This window comes from Staurois parvus, unplaced genomic scaffold (genome assembly GCF_062004578.1).
Source record: "Staurois parvus isolate SC_StPar_1 unplaced genomic scaffold, SC_StPar_1.0 ptg000612l, whole genome shotgun sequence".
Classification (NCBI taxonomy): domain Eukaryota; kingdom Metazoa; phylum Chordata; class Amphibia; order Anura; family Ranidae; genus Staurois; species Staurois parvus.
The window spans coordinates 1,618,680-1,639,409 of record NW_028318408.1 but is presented as its reverse complement, the minus strand read 5'-3'; the positions used below and the strand labels follow the sequence as shown (position 1 = coordinate 1,639,409).

Here is a 20,730-nt window from a genome sequence, read left to right as displayed (position 1 = left end):
GAGCGGATATAGTGAATGCGGGGTCCGGGGAGAGCGGATATAGTGAATGCGGGGTCCGGGGACAGCGGATATAGTGAATGCGGGGTCCGGGGAGAGCGGATATAGTGAATGCGGGGTCCGGGGACAGCGGATATAGTGAATGCGGGGTCCGGGGAGAGCGGATATAGTGAATGCGGGGTCCGGGGAGAGCGGATATAGTGAATGCGGGGTCCGGGGACAGCGGATATAGTGAATGCGGGGTCCGGGGACAGCGGATATAGTGAATGCGGGGTCTATAGTGATATGCAGTTTTTTTTTTAATTGAGTTGTACAGTTTATAGGTCACATTAAAGGTGAAAATGTTCTGAAATGATTTATCTTTGTCTCTTTTTTTTTACATCGCAGAAACCTAACATTTTAAGAGGGGCGTGTAGACTTTTTATACCCACTAAATATATATACAGTGTTTGGGTGTTCATTTTCAGGCAATAATAAATGATGATTTGACATGTAGGAGGGAGATGTCAGAATTGGTCCGGTAGAGAAGTGGTAAATGGACACCAATGGGACAACCTGGAGACGCTGGAGAGGCTGGAGATTTAATCATCAACAAATATTTATGGACGGCTATAAAACATGGAAATGAAAGCTGCACCTACAGTCTGTAAAAACCAAAATGTATGCAAAAATGATATTATTATCACCCTTTAGGAGACCTATACATAGAGATTATTGTCACGGTTGCGCAAGAGGCGGGGCATTTGTGATGACGCAGTATACAGGTAAGCTCTGTATATACAGATATCCCTCAGTCTCCTGTCATTGTCACCTCTGACTGTCAGGTGTCACTATGCTGAGCTCTGCCTGCCTCCTCACTCTGCTGTGCCTCCAGCTGGCACCACCAATACAAGGTACCTCCCCCCCGCACCGATAATTGGAAGGCTTTCGGGGTGTCTGTTCTGTATGGCTTTGGGGATCATTGATACAGGGGATATTTCTAGGGTGCATGCGGGGTCATGTGATGTGTATGGTATGTGTGGGGTCATTTGGTGGGTGCTGTGGATGATGGGGTCCTCTGATAGGTAATGTAGGTGGTTGGGTCATGTGATGGGTATTCTGTTTAATGGATCGTGTTATGGATACTATTAGTGAAGGGGGCATATTATGGGTGCTGCAGGTGATGGGAGCATGTTAGGGATGCTGTGGTTAATGGGCCACCCCTGTATGACCCCAGATCTATAGAAGGTCCCCCCTGTGTGACCCCAGATCTATAGGAGGTCCCAACTGTATGACCCCAGATCTATAGGAGGTCCCCCCTGTATGACCCCAGATCTATAGGAGGTCCCCACTGTATGACCCCAGATCTATAGGAGGTCCCCCCTGTGTGACCCCAGATCTATAGGAGGTCCCAACTGTATGACCCCAGATCTATAGGAGGTCCCCCCTGTATGACCCCAGATCTACAGGAGGTCCCCACTGTATGACCCCAGATCTATAGGAGGTCCCCCCTGTATGACCCCAGATCTATAGGAGGTCCCCCCTGTATGACCCCAGATCTATAGAAGATCTCTCCTGTATAGACTTAGATTTATAGGAGGCCCCTCTTGTATGGATCAAGAACTCTGTTTATTATATTTATAAACAATATGGGGTGTGAGATTATAAATCCCATTCCAGTCTTTGCAGATGACACCAAGCTGTGCCGGGGAATAACGTCCTTACAGGATGTCTCCAACTTACAAGCCGACCTCAATGCTCTGTGTAATTGGGGGACTATGGGGCCAATGAGGGCTAATGGTGATAAATGTAAGGTCTGCACTTGGGGGCTAAGAATATGCATGCATCATACATACTAGGGGGGTACAAGTGGGGGGGGGATCAATGGTGGAGAAGGATCTGGGGGGGGTCAATGGTGGAGAAGGATCTGGGGGGAGGTCAATGGTGGAGAAGGATCTGGGGGTGTCAATGGTGGAGAAGTATCTGGGAGGGGTCAATGGTGAAGAAGGATCTGGGGGGGTCAGTGGTGGAGAAGGATCTGGGGGTGTCAATGGTGGAGAAGTATCTGGGAGGGGTCAATGGTGGAGAAGGATCTGGGGGGGTCAATGGTAAAGAAGGATCTGGGGGGGGGGTGTCAATGGTGGAGAAGGATCTGGGAGGGGTCAATGGTGAAGAAGGATCTGGGGGTTCTGGTAGATCACAAGCTTAATAAGCTGTGTGTTCTAAAGTGAGCAAAATCCTCTGTTTTATTAGGAGAGGTATAGACTCCAGATAGAGATATATCACTCCCCCCCCCCCCCCGGGTACAAATTATTAGTAAGACCTCATCTGGAATATGCAGTTCAGGTTTGGGCTCCAATTCACAAAAGGAACATTGGGGAACTGGAGAAATTACAGAGAAGGGAAACTACACTAATACGTGGCATGGAGGAGATCAGCTATGAGGAAAGATTAGAGGAACTGAATTAATTCCCAACTGAGAAAAGGAGATTAAGGGGGGATATGATCTCCATGTATAATACATAAGGGGGGATATGATCTCCATGTATAATACATAAGGGGGGATATGATCTCCATATATAATACATAAGGGGGGATATGATCTCCATGTATAATACATAAGGGGGGATATGATCTCCATATATAATACATAAGGGGGGATATGATCTCCATATATAATACATAAGGGGGGATATGATCTCCACGTATAATACATAAGGGGGGGATATGATCTCCATGTATAATACATAAGGGGGGGATATGATCTCCATGTATAATACATAAGGGGGGATATGATCTCCATATATAATACATAAGGGGGGATATGATCTCCATGTATAATACATAAGGGGGGATATGATCACCATGTATAATACATAAGGGGGGGATATGATCTCCATGTATAATACATAAGGGGGGGATATGATCTCCATGTATAATACATAAGGGGGGATATGATCTCCATGTATAATACATAAGGGGGGATATGATCTCCATGTATAATACATAAGGGGGGATATGATCTCCATGTATAATACATAAGGGGGGGGGATATGATCTCCATGTATAATACATAAGGGGGATATGATCTCCATGTATAATACATAAGGGGGGATATGATCTCCATGTATAATACATAAGGGGGATATGATCTCCATGTATAATACATAGGGGGGGATATGATCTCCATGTATAATACATAAGGGGGGATATGATCTCCATGTATAATACATAAGGGGGGATATGATCTCCATGTATAATACATAAGGGGGATATGATCTCCATGTATAATACATAAGGGGGGATATGATCTCCATGTATAATACATAAGGGGGGGATATGATCTCCATGTATAATACATAAGGGGGATATGATCTCCATGTATAATACATAAGGGGGGGATATGATCTCCATGTATAATACATAAGGGGGGGATATGATCTCCATGTATAATACATAAGGGGGGATATGATCTCCATGTATAATACATAAGGGGGGGATATGATCTCCATGTATAATACATAAGGGGGATATGATCTCCATGTATAATACATAAGGGGGGGATATGATCTCCATGTATAATACATAAGGGGGGATATGATCTCCATGTATAATACATAAGGGGGGATATGATTACCATGTATAATACATAAGGGGGGATATGATCGCCATGTATAATACATAAGGGGGGGGGGGATATGATCACCATGTATAATACATAAGGGGGGATATGATCTCCGTGTATAATACATAAGGGGGATATGATCTCCATGTATAATACATAAGGGGGGATATGATCTCCATGTATAATACATAAGGGGGGATATGATCTCCATGTATAATACATAAGGGGGGATATGATCTCCATGTATAATACATAAGGGGGGATATGATCTCCATGTATAATACATAAGGGGGATATGATCTCCATGTATAATACATAAGGGGGGATATGATCTCCATGTATAATACATAAGGAGGGATATGATCTCCATGTATAATACATAAGGGGGGGATATGATCTCCATGTATAATAAATAAGGGGGGATATGATCTCCATGTATAATACATAAGGGGGGGGGGATATGATCACCATGTATAATACATAAGGGGGGATATGATCTCCGTGTATAATACATAAGGGGGATATGATCTCCATGTATAATACATAAGGGGGGGATATGATCTCCATGTATAATAAATAAGGGGGGGATATGACCTCCATGTATAATACATAAGGGGGGATATGATCTCCATGTATAATACATAAGGGGGGATATGATCTCCATGTAAAATACATAAGGGGGGGATATGATCACCATGTATAATACATAAGGGGGGATATGATCTCCATGTATAATACATAAGGGGGGGGGATATGATCACCATGTATAATACATAAGGGGGGATATGATCTCCGTGTATAATACATAAGGGGGATATGATCTCCATGTATAATACATAAGGGGGGATATGATCTCCATGTATAATACATAAGGGGGGATATGATCTCCATGTATAATACATAAGGGGGGATATGATCTCCATGTATAATACATAAGGGGGGATATGATCTCCATGTATAATACATAAGGGGGGATATGATCTCCATGTATAATACATAAGGGGGATATGATCTCCATGTATAATACATAAGGGGGGATATGATCTCCATGTATAATACATAAGGAGGGATATGATCTCCATGTATAATACATAAGGGGGGATATGATCTCCATGTATAATACATAAGGGGGGATATGATCTCCATGTATAATACATAGGGGGAGATATGATCTCCATGTATAATACATAAGGGAGGATATGATCTCCATGTATAATACATAAGGGGGGATATGATCTCCATGTATAATACATAAGGGGGGATATGATCTCCATGTATAATACATAAGGGGGGTATGATCTCCATGTATAATACATAAGGGGGATATGATCTCCATGTATAATATATAAGGGGGGATATGATCTCCATGTATAATACATAAGGGGGGATATGATCTCCATGTATAATACATAAGGGGGATATGATCTCCATGTATAATACATAAGGGGGGGATATGATCTCCATGTATAATACATAAGGGGGGGATATGATCTCCATGTATAATACATAAGGGGGGATATGATCTCCATGTATAATACATAAGGGGGGATATGATCTCCATGTATAATACATAAGGGGGGATATGATCTCCATGTATAATACATAAGGGGGGATATGATCTCCATGTATAATACATAAGGGGGATATGATCTCCATGTATAATACATAAGGGGGGATATGATCTCCATGTATAATACATAAGGAGGGATATGATCTCCATGTATAATACATAAGGGGGGATATGATCTCCATGTATAATACATAAGGGGGGATATGATCTCCATGTATAATACATAGGGGGAGATATGATCTCCATGTATAATACATAAGGGGGGATATGATCTCCATGTATAATACATAAGGGGGGATATGATCTCCATGTATAATACATAAGGGGGGATATGATCTCCATGTATAATACATAGGGGGAGATATGATCTCCATGTATAATACATAAGGGGGATATGATCTCCATGTATAATACATAAGGGGGGATATGATCTCCATGTATAATACATAAGGGGGATATGATCTCCATGTATAATACATAAGGGGGGTATGATCTCCATGTATAATACATAAGGGGGATATGATCTCCATGTATAATATATAAGGGGGGATATGATCTCCATGTAGAATACATAAGGGGGGATATGATCTCCATGTATAATACATAAGGGGGATATGATCTCCATGTATAATACATAAGGGGGGTATGATCTCCATGTATAATACATAAGGGGGATATGATCTCCATGTATAATATATAAGGGGGGATATGATCTCCATGTATAATACATAAGGGGGGATATGATCTCCATGTATAATACATAAGGGGGATATGATCTCCATGTATAATACATAAGGGGGGGATATGATCTCCATGTATAATACATAAGGGGGGGATATGATCTCCATGTATAATACATAAGGGGGGATATGATCTCCATGTATAATACATAAGGGGGGATATGATCTCCATGTATAATACATAAGGGGGGATATGATCTCCATGTATAATACATAAGGGGGGATATGATCTCCATGTATAATACATAAGGGGGGATATGATCTCCATGTATAATACATAAGGGGGATATGATCTCCATGTATAATACATAAGGGGGGATATGATCTCCATGTATAATACATAAGGGGGGATATGATCTCCATGTATAATACATAAGGGGGGGATATGATCTCCATGTATAATACATAAGGGGGATATGATCTCCATGTATAATACATAAGGGGGGATATGATCTCCATGTATAATACATAAGGGGGGATATGATCTCCATGTATAATACATAAGGGGGATATGATCTCCATGTATAATACATAAGGGGGATATGATCTCCATGTATAATACATAAGGGGGGATATGATCTCCATGTATAATACATAAGGGGGGATATGATCTCCATGTATAATACATAAGGGAGGATATGATCTCCATGTATAATACATAAGGGGGGGGTATGATCTCCATGTATAATACATAAGGGGGGATATGATCCCCATGTATTATACATAAGGGGGATATGATCTCTATGTATAATACATAAGGGGGGGTATGATCTCCATGTATAATACATAAGGGGGGATATGATCTCCATGTATAATACATAAGGGGGATATGATCTCTATGTATAATACATAAGGGGGGGTATGATCTCCATGTATAATACATAAGGGGGGATATGATCTCCATGTATAATACATAAGGGGGATATGATCCCCATGTATAATACATAAGGGGGGATATGATCTCCATGTATAATACATAAGGGGGGATATGATCTCCATGTATAATACATAAGGGGGGATATGATCTCCATGTATAATACATAAGGGGGGATATGATCACCATGTATAATACATAAGGGGGGATATGATCTCCATGTATAATACATAAGGGGGATATGATCTCCATGTATAATACATAAGGGGAGATATGATCTCCATGTATAATACATAAGGGGGGGGATATGATCTCCATGTATAATACATAAGGGGGGATATGATCTCCATGTATAATACATAAGGGGGATATGATCTCCATGTATAATACATAAGGGGGGATATGATCTCCATGTATAATACATAAGGGGGGTATGATCTCCATGTATAATACATAAGGGGGGTATGATCTCCATGTATCTATAGTACTCCTTCCTTGTTTTCACTCTAATTGTTAGGAGGCCTTTCCTGTATGGATTCAGATCTATAGATTTCTTCTGTATAGACCTAGACCCATAGAAGACTTGCTCTGTATGGACTCAGATCCATGAAGGCCTCCATTGTATGGATGTAGATGTATAGGAGGCCTCCCCTGTATGGACTAATATGTGTAGAAGGCCTCTCACAGACAGATATATATAGAATGTCTTTCCTGTACATGCTTCTAGACCCAGATCTATCACATCCTCCCTGTATAGACATCTATGGAATGTTTCTCCTGTATAGACAAATCTATAGAACTCCTCACATATAGACACAAATCTATAGAACTCCTCACATATAGACACAAATCTATAGAACTCCTCACATATAGACACAAATCTATAGAACTCCTCACATATAGACACAAATCTATAGAACTCCTCACATATAGACACAAATCTATAGAACTCCTCACATATAGACACAAATCTATAGAACTCCTCACACATAGACACAAATCTATAGAACTCCTCACACATAGACACAAATCTATAGAACTCCTCACATATAGACACAAATCTATAGAACTCCTCACATATAGACACAAATCTATAGAACTCCTCACATATAGACACAAATCTATAGCACGCCTCCTGTATGAACACGGATCTGTAGGTTATATATTCTATATATCCATAGATGTATCTCTCCCGTACTGCATACGGTCTTCTTGCTGTATACCCATTGAGGTGTCCTCTGCCCCTCCCCCCATAGCACAATGTACATAGGATGATGATGATGATTGGAGTCTCTATGTTTTCTCTCCTCTCTGCTTTCCATAATGATGTGTACACACTATACCGAGCAGGCTGCAGATTTGCATGAAGTCCTGTCACTGGAGTTAATGAGAAGATTTATTACAGAGCCCGGTCCATTCCCACAATCCACCAATCATGGCTCATCATTCATGACCAATACGAAATATGACAAACTGATACCAAGACATAGAAAATGGAAACAATGTAACAACTCGCATCATCACTGACAGTACGGCTCCGCGCTGTATAGACGATATCCTCATCCCAACCAGTACAATAAAACGTTATAGACGGAGCTTCATACTATAAACTGTCCTTCCTACTCAGCACCGGCCCATCGCTGGGAGCTCCAGAGATCAGGGAGACAGGAAAATAGCGCTGGGCCCATAAGGCTATCCTATTGGTATTGCTGTTTTATCTGATCCCCTTCCTGCATGACCCGCCATCCTTTTTAACCACCTTAACCCCTTAATGACCGGGCCATGTTTTGCTATTCAGCACTGCGCTATTTTAACTGGCGTTTGCACAGACATGCATTGCTGTACCCAGAATACATTTATATACACTCACCAGCCATTTTATTGGGTCCACCTTGCTAGTCCCAGGTTGGACCCCCTTTTGCCTTCAGAACTGCCTTCATTCTTCAACAAGGTGTTGGAGACATTCCTCAGAGATTTTGGTTCATATGATATCATCACGTAGTTGATGCAGATTTGTTGGCTGCACATCCATAATGCAAATTTCCCATTCCACCACATCCCAAAGATGCTCTATTGGGTGGAGATCTGTTGACTGTGGAGGCCATTGGAGTCCAGTGACCTCATTGTCGAGTTGTAGATGATTGGAGCTTTGTGACATGAAGCATTATCCAGCTGGAAGGAGCCATCAGAAGATGGGGACACTGGAGTCATAGAGGGATGGACATGGTCAGCAACAATACTCAGGTAGGCCGTGGTGTTTAAATGATGCTCAATTGGCACTAAGGGGCCCAAAGTGTGCCAAGAAAATCTCCCCCACACCATAACACCACTACCACCAGCCTGAGTCATTGATACAAGGCAGGATGGATCCCCCACACCATGCCACCACCACCTCCAGCCTGAACCATTGATACAAGGCAGGATGGATCCCCCACACCATGCCACCACCAGCCTGAACCATTGATACAAGGCAGGATGGATCCCCCACACCATGACACCACCACCAGCCTGAACTGTTGATACAAGGCAGGATGGATCCACCACACCATGACACCACCACCACCAGCCTGAACTGTGGATACAAGGCAGGATGGATCCCCCACACCATGACACAACCACCATCCTGAACCATTGATACAAGGCAGGATGGATCCTCCACACCATGCCACCACCAGCCTGAACCATTGATACAAGGCAAGATGGATCCCCCACACCATGACACCACCACCTCCAGCCTGAACTGTTGATACAAGGCAGGATGGATCCATGCTTTCATGTTATTTATGCCAAATTCTGACCCTACCATCTGAATGTCGCAACTGAACTCCAGACTCATCAGAACAGGCCAGGCAATGTTTTTTCCAATCTTCTATTGTCCAGTGTTGGTGAGCCTGTGCAAATTGTAGCCTCCATTTCCTGTTCTTAGCTGACAGGAGTGGCACTTGGTGTGGTCTTCTGTTGCTGTAGCCAATCTGCCTCAAGGTTGGACGTGTTGTGCATTCAGAGATGGTATTCTGCATACCTTGTGTGATGTTAGTGACATTGGGTGGGGGACCCATGGAACCCAGCTCACTTTGGAGAGGTGGGGAGACCCCTGTTTCAGCTCCCCATATCCCTCTTATGTGTAAATCACCCTGTGCCTGTTAGGGGTACAGGGTGATCTGTCCTAATATTGGGGTGGGGGGTTGCTGATTGTTTAATGTTATGTGGTTGCATCCAATTATTCTATTGTGTGTCTGGCTTGGGAGCAAACTATTATGGGATGTATGTGTTTATGTGTATTGGCTTGGTGGGGGGGGTGTCTTCAGCAGCCCTCCCTCCAGAAGGGACTGTCTGCTGGTGTGTCTCTTGTTACTAAATGTAGATTGCCCCGCCCTGTGTCATTATGCAGAGAGGGGGAATTTGTGCCTTTAATGTATATATCCTCTATTTGTGTTAAAATAAACTAGTCTACCTCCTGGTTTACTTCAAGATTGGTGTTGTCTACTCTTGTATGGTCAGCGGTGGTTTCTGTGGTTGGTGTTCGAATGGGGAAGCAGTATTCTAATGGAAATACCCATGTACAGTCTGGGTCAGTTCCGGTACATTGGTGGCAAGCAGTAGGATTGTGCTGCCTGGCTGTGAACACATCCAAACCACCTCCGGGATTCAAGATCAGGAAAGTAGACATCGGTCACCCCAGTGGAGATATGGACCTGGCATCAGAGTTCCCAGGGCTGCTGCGGACTGTTCTTGCAGAATACCCCAGGACTGTGTCTGCGGATGAGTACCTGGAGCTCAGGCAGCAGATTTGGGTGGTGCTTTGGAGTGGAGCCCTCCAGGTTGCTGGTATGTACAAGGGCAAGTGCTATCCAACCCCAGGGGAACGGGCCAGGGACCATCGGAAATTATGGATGCCATTCCTGGGAGAGTGACCCCAGGAGCAATGGGTGACTGAGTTGGACAGGTTGGTCCAGCAGGAGATAGAGCTGGATAACCGATATCTGGCTCTTCAATGGCACACAGAGCAGAAATATTTAGGGGTGACAACAGAATGCTCTCCGCCCTGCTGTGGGAGAGCCTTACAGATCATTTTGTGTTTGGCGATGAAGGAGAACCTACCCTTGAGGACCTACGAGAAGACAGAGAGGCTATGTTCGGTCTCACAGGGGTCTCAGAGCCCAACTCAAGGGGCTCGGCAGAAAAGTCAATCAAATCCCCAGTCTCTGGAACTGGTGTCTGGGGATAGGGGTTCACCATCTCCTGTCCATGGAACCCAGAAGATGTTACCAGTGCTGGGCAGAGGCTAGCAGAGCTCTGCCCTTATGTCAGCACTTCAGGTTTGGGGATGGCAATCTCTGGAATTTCCACTGCTGATTCTTGGGGAAATACAACCAGTAACAGGAAACACATCAGCAGGCCGTCCCATCAGGGGGAAGGGCTGCCAGAAACACCCCCCACCAAACCAAGACACACAATACAACAATGGGATACACCACATGGCAGTAGACAATGCAGGAACACATACATCCCATAATAGTTTGCTGGCAAGCAAGACACAATACTGTAGAACAATGGGATGCAGCACATGGCAGTGAACAATGGACAACCCTCACACCCCACCTATACATGTCTACACAATATCAGGACAGGCCACCCTGTACCCCTAACAGGCACAGGGTGGCTTACACATAAGAGGAATATGGGGAGCTGAGACAGGGGTCTCCCCACCCCTCCAAAGGGAACTGCTTTATTTTAACACAAACACAAGATATATACACAGGGCGGGGAAATACAATCAGTAACAGGAAACACATCAGCAGGCCGGAGGTGTATACAAGGGGGGAGGTGTGTATATTGGGAGGTGTATACGAGGGAGGAGGTGTGTGTATATCGGGAGGTGTATACGAGGGAGGAGGTGTGTATATCGGGAGGTGTATACGAGGGGGGAGGTGTGTATATCGGGAGGTGTATACGAGGGAGGAGGTGTGTATATCGGGAGGTGTATACAAGGGGGAGGTGTGTATATCGGGAGGTGTATACAAGGGGGGAGGTGTGTATATCGGGAGGTGTATACAAGGGGGGAGGTGTGTATATTGGGAGGTGTATACGAGGGAGGAGGTGTGTGTATATCGGGAGGTGTATACGAGGGAGGAGGTGTGTATATCGGGAGGTGTATACGAGGGGGGAGGTGTGTATATCGGGAGGTGTATACGAGGGAGGAGGTGTGTATATCGGGAGGTGTATACAAGGGGGGAGGTGTGTATATCGGGAGGTGTATACGAGGGAGGAGGTGTGTATATCGGGAGGTGTATACAAGGGGGGAGGTGTGTATATCGGGAGGTGTATACAAGGGAGGAGGTGTGTATATATCGGGAGGTGTATACAAGGGGGAGGTGTGTATATCGGGAGGTGTATTCGAGGGAGGAGGTGTGTATATCGGGAGGTGTATACAAGGGAGGAGGTGTGTATATCGGGAGGTGTAGACAAGGGAGGAGGTGTGTATATCAGGAGGTGTATACAAGGAAGGAGGTGTGTATATCGGGAGGTGTACACAAAGGAGGAGGTGTGTATATCGGGAGGTGTATACGAGGGGGGAGGTGTGTATATCGGGAGGTGTATACGAGGGAGGAGGTGTGTATATCGGGAGGTGTATACAAGGGGGGAGGTGTGTATATTGGGAGGTGTATACAAGGGAGGAGGTGTGTATATCGGGAGGTGTATTCGAGGGAGGAGGTGTGTATATCGGGAGGTGTAGACAAGGGAGGAGGTGTGTATATCGGGAGGTGTATACAAGGAAGGAGGTGTGTATATCGGGAGGTGTACACAAAGGAGGAGGTGTGTATATCGGGAGGTGTATACGAGGGGGGAGGTGTGTATATCGGGAGGTGTATACGAGGGGGGAGGTGTGTATATCGGGAGGTGTATACAAGGGAGGAGGTGTGTATATCGGGAGGTGTATACAAGGGGGGAGGTGTGTATATCGGGAGGTGTATACAAGGGGGGTGGTCTGTATATCGGGAGGTGTATACAAGGGGGGAGGTGTGTATATCGGGAGGTGTATACGAGGGGGGAGGTGTGTATATCGGGAGGTGTAGACAAGGGAGGAGGTGTGTATATCCGGAGGTGTATACAAGGAAGGAGGTGTGTATATCGGGAGGTGTATACAAAGGAGGAGGTGTGTATATCGGGAGGTGTATACAAGGGGGGAGGTGTGTATATCGGGAGGTGTATACAAGGGGGGAGGTGTGTATATCGGGAGGTGTATACAAGGGGGGAGGTGTGTATATCGGGAGGTGTATACAAGGGGAGAGGTGTGTATATCGGGAGGTGTATACAAGGGGGGAGGTGTGTATATCGGGAGGTGTATACAAGGGGGGTGGTGTGTATATCGGGAGGTGTATACAGGTGACAAGGTTTCTATAAGAGGTTTTTCTCGGAATCTGTGGCATCCAATGTACAGTCCATTAGTACACTTTCGATAGATCTGAACACATCCATGTACACGGTGTTTATGTATTATGAGATTCTATATTCAGAGCGGATCTCCGGGGAGAGGACAACCTAAGTAAGGACTTCATGTGCACTGGTCATGAGAGATATATGGGGGCTTCTATATGTGGCTTCATTGCATTCTCACTCATCGTATTGGAAGTATGCAGATAAGTAACACCAAGGATGGTGGAAACCTCTCATAGTAAGCAGCTGTGCAGCCCCTAAATCTCATTCGTAGTGCTATAGAAGTGTTGGAAGAAGCTGCTCATTTGGGTGGACCTCTTCCATTTGGCCTGTTCCCTCTGTAACGTACAGTATGATCTGTGTGCAGTCACTAATGTATGGTCCCGCTCTTTGTCTCCTCTATAGGGTCATCGTCTCTCTTCAGTGGCACTCAGTTTGTCACCTCTTTCATGGAAGCTTCTCCATCAGCAGGCACTCAGCTTGGGCTGGTCTTACATGGGATTGACTGTTGTGCTTCGGTCAGTGTGACAATACCGGGATCCGACTTCTTCCAGAGCTTTACCCTCCAGCAGGGACAAATGGTGAACCTCACTATTCCAACCAGTGTCATGCTCAGTGGCAGTTCTATCTCCTCTGGAAGAGTCATCGTGATTTCATCCAATAGCAGTATATCTGTTATCTCCAAGCTCTGGGGGTCTAATGACTATGACTGGTCGTATGTCTACCCAGTGGACCTTCTAGATATAGAATACTATGTCATCACACCATTCTCACATGTGCAGAGCAATGCTCAATTTGCAGTACTAAGCCTGGACCAGGAGACCTCTATCACAGTGACATTATCTGGTGGCTCAGTCACATTCCAGGGCAAGTCTTTATCATCTGGAAATCCAACAAGCTTCCAACTCTTGCCCTACCAAGGTGCCCAGTTTCAACTGCCTGGTGGTGACCTCTCAGGATCCTTCATACAAGCAGATAAACCTATAGCTGTTCTGAGTGGCCATCAAGGCTTTAGGAATACTTCTAAGTATATCTTTGGCAACACCTTTGAGCAGCTACTCCCCATAAGTAGATGGGGGAGATTGTTTGCAGTGCCCCTCAGACTTTTACAGTTATGGAGGAATGATGAAATCCTGGTGATGGCTTCTCAAAGCACAAATCTGGATGTGTATAGTGGCTCCGTGATCATTTCCTCTACAAAAATGTTGAAAGGAGACACTTTTGTGCAAGTGATAAGTACAAGTGCTCTCTGGATAAAGGCCGATCAGGATGTGATGGTCATGCTTATCTGTTATGGAAATCTTTTATTCCTGGATTCCTTCATGTCCAATGTGATGGCCACCACCATGCTTGAGACTTCCCAGGTGGTCCACGCTCCCCCTGGTTTTACAACCAACCTGCTTGTAGTTTCCATTAGTAGCCAAAAGTCAAGCATAGTGGTAGATGGAATCTCACTCTCGCCAAAAACCGCTTGGAATGACAATGATTTCAAGCCACTGAATTACTCCTGGGCGATGGTGACCATCTCCTCGGGATCTCACTATGTTCAACAACTTTCCAATCAAGATGTCTGGGTCATGTCCTACAGCCCTACAGGTAATAATTCTCTTTATTTTGCTATTCCTGCACATGCCCAGGGGATAAATGTTCTATTATTTCCAGACATAAGTTGCTCAGAGAGGCTGTGCCTGATAAGACAGCAGGGACTAGGTATGTTAGATGTCATCAGGTGGGCGAGGGGCTCTTTCACTGGCCATCAGATGACAGCATTAGAGCATGGGATTTCAGCTACTACCTGGGCATCCTGTCCAAAGATCCATTTGGGTGAATACTATCCATAGATCCCTGCGCGTGGAACCTGTCTGGAGAAACCTGTGAGTGGAACCTGTCTGGAAATACATGTGGATGGAGACGATCCAACAATCCATGTGAGTGGATCTGGTCCAGAGATCCCTGTGGGTGTAACCTCTCCAAAGATGCCTGTGGGTGGAGCCAGTCCAGAGATTCCTGTGGTTGGAACCTATCTAGAGATCTCAACAGGTAGAACCTGTCTGGAAATCCCTGTATGTGAAACCTGCACAGAGAACCCTGTGGGTTGAGCCTGTCTATAGATACCTGTAGGTGAATCAGGTCCAAAGATCCCTGTGGGTGGAGCTGGTCCAGAGATCCCTGTAGGTGGAGCTGGTACAGAGATCCCTGTGAGTGGAGCCTGTCTGGAGATATCTATGGGTGGAACCAGTCTGGAGATGCATGTGAGTGGAGCCTTTACAGAAATCTCTGTGGGTGGAGCCGGTCCAGAGATCCTGTAAGTGGAGCCTGTCCCAAAATCCTTGTGGGTGAAGCCTGTCTGGAGATACCTATGGGTGGAACCAGTCCAGAGATGCCTGTGGGTGGAGCCTTTACAGAATTATCTGTGAGTGGATCTGATCAAGAGCTGCCTGTGAGTGGCGCTTTTCCAGAGATGCCTCTGGGTAGAGCCTGTCTAGGGACACCTGTAGGTGGAGCCGGTCCAGAGATCCCTGTGGGTAAAGCAGGTCCAAAAATCCCTGTGGGTGGATCTGGTCCAGAGATCTCTGTGGGTGGAGCCGGTCCAGAGATCCCTGTGGGTGGAGCCGGTCCAGAGATCCCTGTGGGTGGAGCCGGTCTAGAGATCCCTGTGGGTGGAGCCTGTGCAGAGATTCCCTGTGGGTGGAGCCTGTCTGAAGATACCTGTGGGTGGAGCCGGTCCAGAGATCTCTGTGGGTGGAGCCGGTCCAGAGATCTCTGTGGGTGGAGCCGGTCCAGAGATCCCTGTGAGTGGAGCCTGTCCAGAGATCCCTGTGAGTGGAGCCTGTCCAGAGATCCCTGTGAGTGGAGCCTGTCCAGAGATCCCTGTGAGTGGAGCCTGTCCAGAGATCCCTGTGAGTGGAGCCTGTCCAGAGATCCCTGTGAGTGGAGCCTGTCCAGAGATCCCTGTGAGTGGAGCCTGTCCAGAGATCCCTGTGAGTGGAGCCTGTCCAGAGATCCCTGTGAGTGGAGCCTGTCTGGAGATATCTATGGGTGGAACCAGTCTGGAGATGCATGTGAGTGGAGCCTTTACAGAAATCTCTGTGGGTGGATCTGTTCCAGAGGTCTCTGTGAACGGAGGGGGTCCAGGGATGCCTGTGGGTGGAACCTGTGTGAAGATCCCTGTAGGTAGAACCTGTTTGGAAATCCCTGTATGTAGAGCATGTCCAGAGATCCCTGTAGGTCAGTCCTGTCTGGAGAGCCCTGTGCGTGGAGCCTGTATGGAGATCCCTGTAGGTCAGTCCTGTCTGGAGAGCCCTGTGCGTGGAGCCTGTATGGAGATCCCTGTAGGTCAGTCCTGTATGGAGATCCCTGTAGGTCAGTCCTGTCTGGAGAGCCCTGTGCGTGGAGCCTGTATGGAGATCACTGTAGGTGAGTCCTGTCTAGAGAGCCCTGTGCGTGGAGCCTATATGGAGATCCCTGTAGGTGAGTCCTGTATGGAGATCCCTGTAGGTCAGTCCTGTCTAGAGAGCCCTGTGCGTGGAGCCTATATGGAGATCCCTGTAGGTGAGTCCTCTGGAGAGCCCTGTGAATGGAGCCCGTATGGAGATCCCTGTAGGTGAGTCCTCTGGAGAGCCCTGTGAATGAAGCCTGTATGGAGATCCCTGTAGATGGAACCAGTCCACAGATCCAGTGCCATCTTAATAGCATCATAGGCCTTGGGGCAGAGTAATGCACTGGGGCCCCATTTGAAGATGCCCTGTCCCCCGCAGAAGCCGGCAGGAGCAGAGGGAAGCCGGCAGAGCTGCAGAGGGGTGAGCACATTGCATGGCAGGTGCATGGCAGGGGGCACACAGTGGGGCCTGGGCAGCAGGGGGAATGGCATGTGAACAGAGCAAGTGATGAGTTTGGCAGGTGGGGGAATATACTGGAACTGATCTTCTGTGTGGCTCTCCATTCCGAGAGGGAGGAGGTGATGCCAGATTTCAGCTGCTGCAGGAAGAGCCACATAGAAGATCATTTCCAGTAGTTTCCCCTACCCACTGCACTGATAACCCGCTCTGTCCACATGCCATTCCTCGTGCTGGGAAGGTAACTGCAAGGGCCTCCCGTACACCCGGGGCACCTGGGCAGCTCCCAGGGGTGTCTGTGCATTAGGACGGTCCTGCAGAAATCCCTGTGGGTGGAGCTTGTCTGGAGATCCCTTTAGCTGATCATCAGGGTACTTTCTACCAGCAGCTTCCTTGTCAGAAGGGTGTTACCACCCCCCACCCCCCAGGAGACTGCAGATAACTGTGTTTGCACTAGGCTGAACTGTGCTGGGGTTCTTGTACTAAGATCTGTATTGTGCTGCCCCCTACTGACATTTGTGGGAATTACACCTGGGCAGCCCTGATAACAATAGATGCATTGCCTGGTATACTCTGTCTTATGCCTGTTACTCCCCGTTTACTGTCAGTAACCTGGATATGACCAGAGACGTGTGGACTGACATAGGGAACACCAGGCTCTTTGTGAGACACCAGTAAACAACGCACAGCGCAACAACTCGATGACAAACCCCTCACCCAATACAAACACGAACAGCAACAAGAGTAGTCAGGCCAGCCGGGGTCATACACGGGAGATCAACCATGGGATGCAGGGTGAGACGAGACACGACACAGAACAGAGAGCAGGTAGCAGGCTCATGCAGGCCATAGACGGGGAGAAAACCGGCCGTTTTTTTTTTAGAAAAAAAAAAATTGGTCGATTAGCCGACGTTACCACCATTGGTTAATAAAAAGTTGGCTGATTTTTGTCCCATCTACGGCTGGCAATTAATATAATAGCGGTGTCCCTGCAGAGAGCTCCGCTATATTTGACATTTAAAAGAAGAAATAGAATATGAATAATAATAAGAAGAAAAAGTTGCAACATTGTATCTCTTTGTATCCATTTTGGATACAGATGTTTCTATTCGGATACAAATAGATACAATGTTGCAACCCTTATACTTTTAAATGTCAAATATCATAGCGGAGCTCTCTGCAGGGACACCGCTAATAGATTTGACATTTCTAAGTATTGCGGTTGCAAACATTGTATCTATTTGTATGGATACAAATAGATACAGATGTTCTTTTTTTGGTCACAGCTCATGCGCATTTCTTTAATTGGGAAAAAGATCGTCTGATTTGCCCATCATTGCCGTGAAAATCGGGCGTTTTTTTTTCCCAACGTAAACGATTTAAAAAAAGTCACAAAATCAAGAAAACCGGCCGACCAATTCAGCCACAAACGATCCGAAAATCGGCCGATTATTTTTTTGAACAAATTTTCGGCTGGTTTTCTCCCTGTCTATGGCCTGCATTAGCAAATCGCAGAGGCTCAAGGAAAACACCAAGGCACTGATTGCAGGCCTGGTTGCTGTTTAAATACACCTCCTGCAATCAGCCTCAGGTGATGACTTGATTGCAGGAGGTGAGATCCTGGCTGCTGCAAGGACACCTGCTTGTATGTCCTGGTACTGCAACCAGCAGTGAGTCCTTTCCTGACAGTACCCCCCCTTTAAGGAGCGGCCTTAGGACGCTCCAAACAATCCTTAATAGGCAAAATGTTCCACCATCCGGGTCAAGCAACTGGCTGGATATCCCAGTGCCGGAGTCAAGCACCTGGCTGGGCCTCCTGCTGGTAGACTCATCTTTATGCAGCTAAACACAGGAAGGCAGGTTGCTGGGCACAGGATCTCCAGAGGCAGGCTGGGAATCAGGTATTAGCCAGTTTAGCTGGACATCACGGGCTGGCAAATCAGGCTGGGCAGCGAGCAGAGGCACATCGGGCTGGCCAGCGAGCAGAGGCACATCGGGCTGGGCAGCAGGTACCAGGCACATCAGGCTGGGCAGCGGGCCATCAAGCTGGGCAGCAGGCACATCAGGCTTGGCAGCAGGCACATCAGGCTGGGCAGCAGTAACATCAGGCTGGGCAGCAGGCACCTGTCATCAGGCTGGGCATCAGGCACATCAGGCTGGGCAGCAGGCAGAGGCACATCAAGCTGCACGGTGGGCACCGGTTCAGCAGGCTGGGTAGCGGGCACCGGTCCATCATGCTGGGTAGCGGGCACTGGATCATCAGGCTGGGTAGCAGGCATCGGGTCATCAGGCGGATTAGCGTGTGCCGGATCATTAGGCCGGATTAAGGGCAGCGGGTCATCAGGCCGAATGGCAGGTATCTGTTCCTCAGGCCAAATAACGGGCACCCGGTCATCTGGCTGGATAGCGGGCACCAGGTTATCCGGCCGGATAGGATCATCAGGCTGGATAGGATCATCAGGCCGGATTAAGGGCAGCGGGTCATCAGGCCGAATAGCAGGTATCTGTTCCTCAGGCCGAATAACGGGCACCGGGTCATCTGGCTGGATAGCGGGCACCAGGTCATCCGGCCGGATAGGATCATCAGGCCGGATAGGATCATCAGGCTGGATAGCGGATACTGGGTCATCAGGCTGGATAGCGGGCACTGGGTCATCAGGCGTGATAGCAGGAATCGGTTCCTTAGGCTGAATAACATGCACCAGGTCATCAGGCTCGACAGCAGGCACCGGGACATCAAGCTGGATAGCAGGCATCAGGTCATCCAGCTGGGCGACAAGCATCGGGTCATCCGGCTGGGCGACAAGCATCGGGTCATCCAACTGGAAAGCGGGCATTGGGCTGGAGAGCCGGCATCGGGGCATCAAGCTGGAGAGCAGGCATCGGGGCATCAGGCTGAATAACGTGCACTGGGTCATCAGGCTGGATAGCGGGCACCGGGTCATCAGGCTCGACAGTGGGCACCGGGTCATCAAGCTGGATAGCGGGCACCAGAACATCAAGCTGGATAGCGGGCACCAGAACATCAAGCTGGGCGACAAGCATCGGGGCATACGGCTGGAGAGCGGGCATCTGGGCATCCGGCTGAAGAGTGGGCATCGGGGCATCCGGCTGGAGAGCAGGCATCGGGGCATCAGGTTGAATAACGTGCACTGGGTCATCAGGCTGGATAGCGGGCACCGGGTCATCAGGCTCGACAGTGGGCACCGGGTCATCAAGCTGGATAGCGGGCACCAGAACATCAAGCTGGATAGCGGGCACCAGAACATCAAGCTGGGCGACAAGCATCGGGGCATACGGCTGGAGAGTGGGTATCTGGGCATCCGGCTGAAGAGTGGGCATCGGGGCATCCGGCTGGAGAGCAGGCATCAGGGCATCAGGCTAGAGAGCAGACATCGGGGCATCAGGCCGGATGGCAGGAATCAGTTCCTCAGACTGAATAATGTGCACTGGGTCATCAGGCAGGATAGCGGGCACCGAGACAGCGAGCACCGGGTCATTAGGCTCGACAGCGGGCACCGGGTCATCAGGCTCGACAGCGGGCACCAGGTCATCAGGCTCGACAGCGGGCACTGGGACATCAAGCTGGGCGACAAGCATCGAGTCATCCGGCTGGAGAGAGGGCATCGGGTCATCCGGCTGGATAATGGGCAGCGAGTCATCAGGCGGGA

General features: G+C 47.4%; 1 protein-coding gene across 1 annotated transcript in view; it reads left to right on the top strand.

Moving 5' to 3' along the window:
- Positions 1-826: 826 nt before the first annotated feature.
- LOC149449578 (uncharacterized) overlaps positions 827-20,730 on the top strand; it is a 36,838-nt gene continuing 16,934 nt past the window's right edge. The window contains exons 1-4 of the mRNA XM_089693076.1: positions 827-890; positions 13,629-14,819; positions 15,345-15,475; positions 15,929-16,775. Coding sequence (XP_089549202.1) covers positions 830-890; positions 13,629-14,819; positions 15,345-15,475; positions 15,929-16,775 — 2,230 coding nt within the window. The 5' untranslated portion in view covers positions 827-829. The remainder of the gene's footprint in view (positions 891-13,628; positions 14,820-15,344; positions 15,476-15,928; positions 16,776-20,730) is intronic.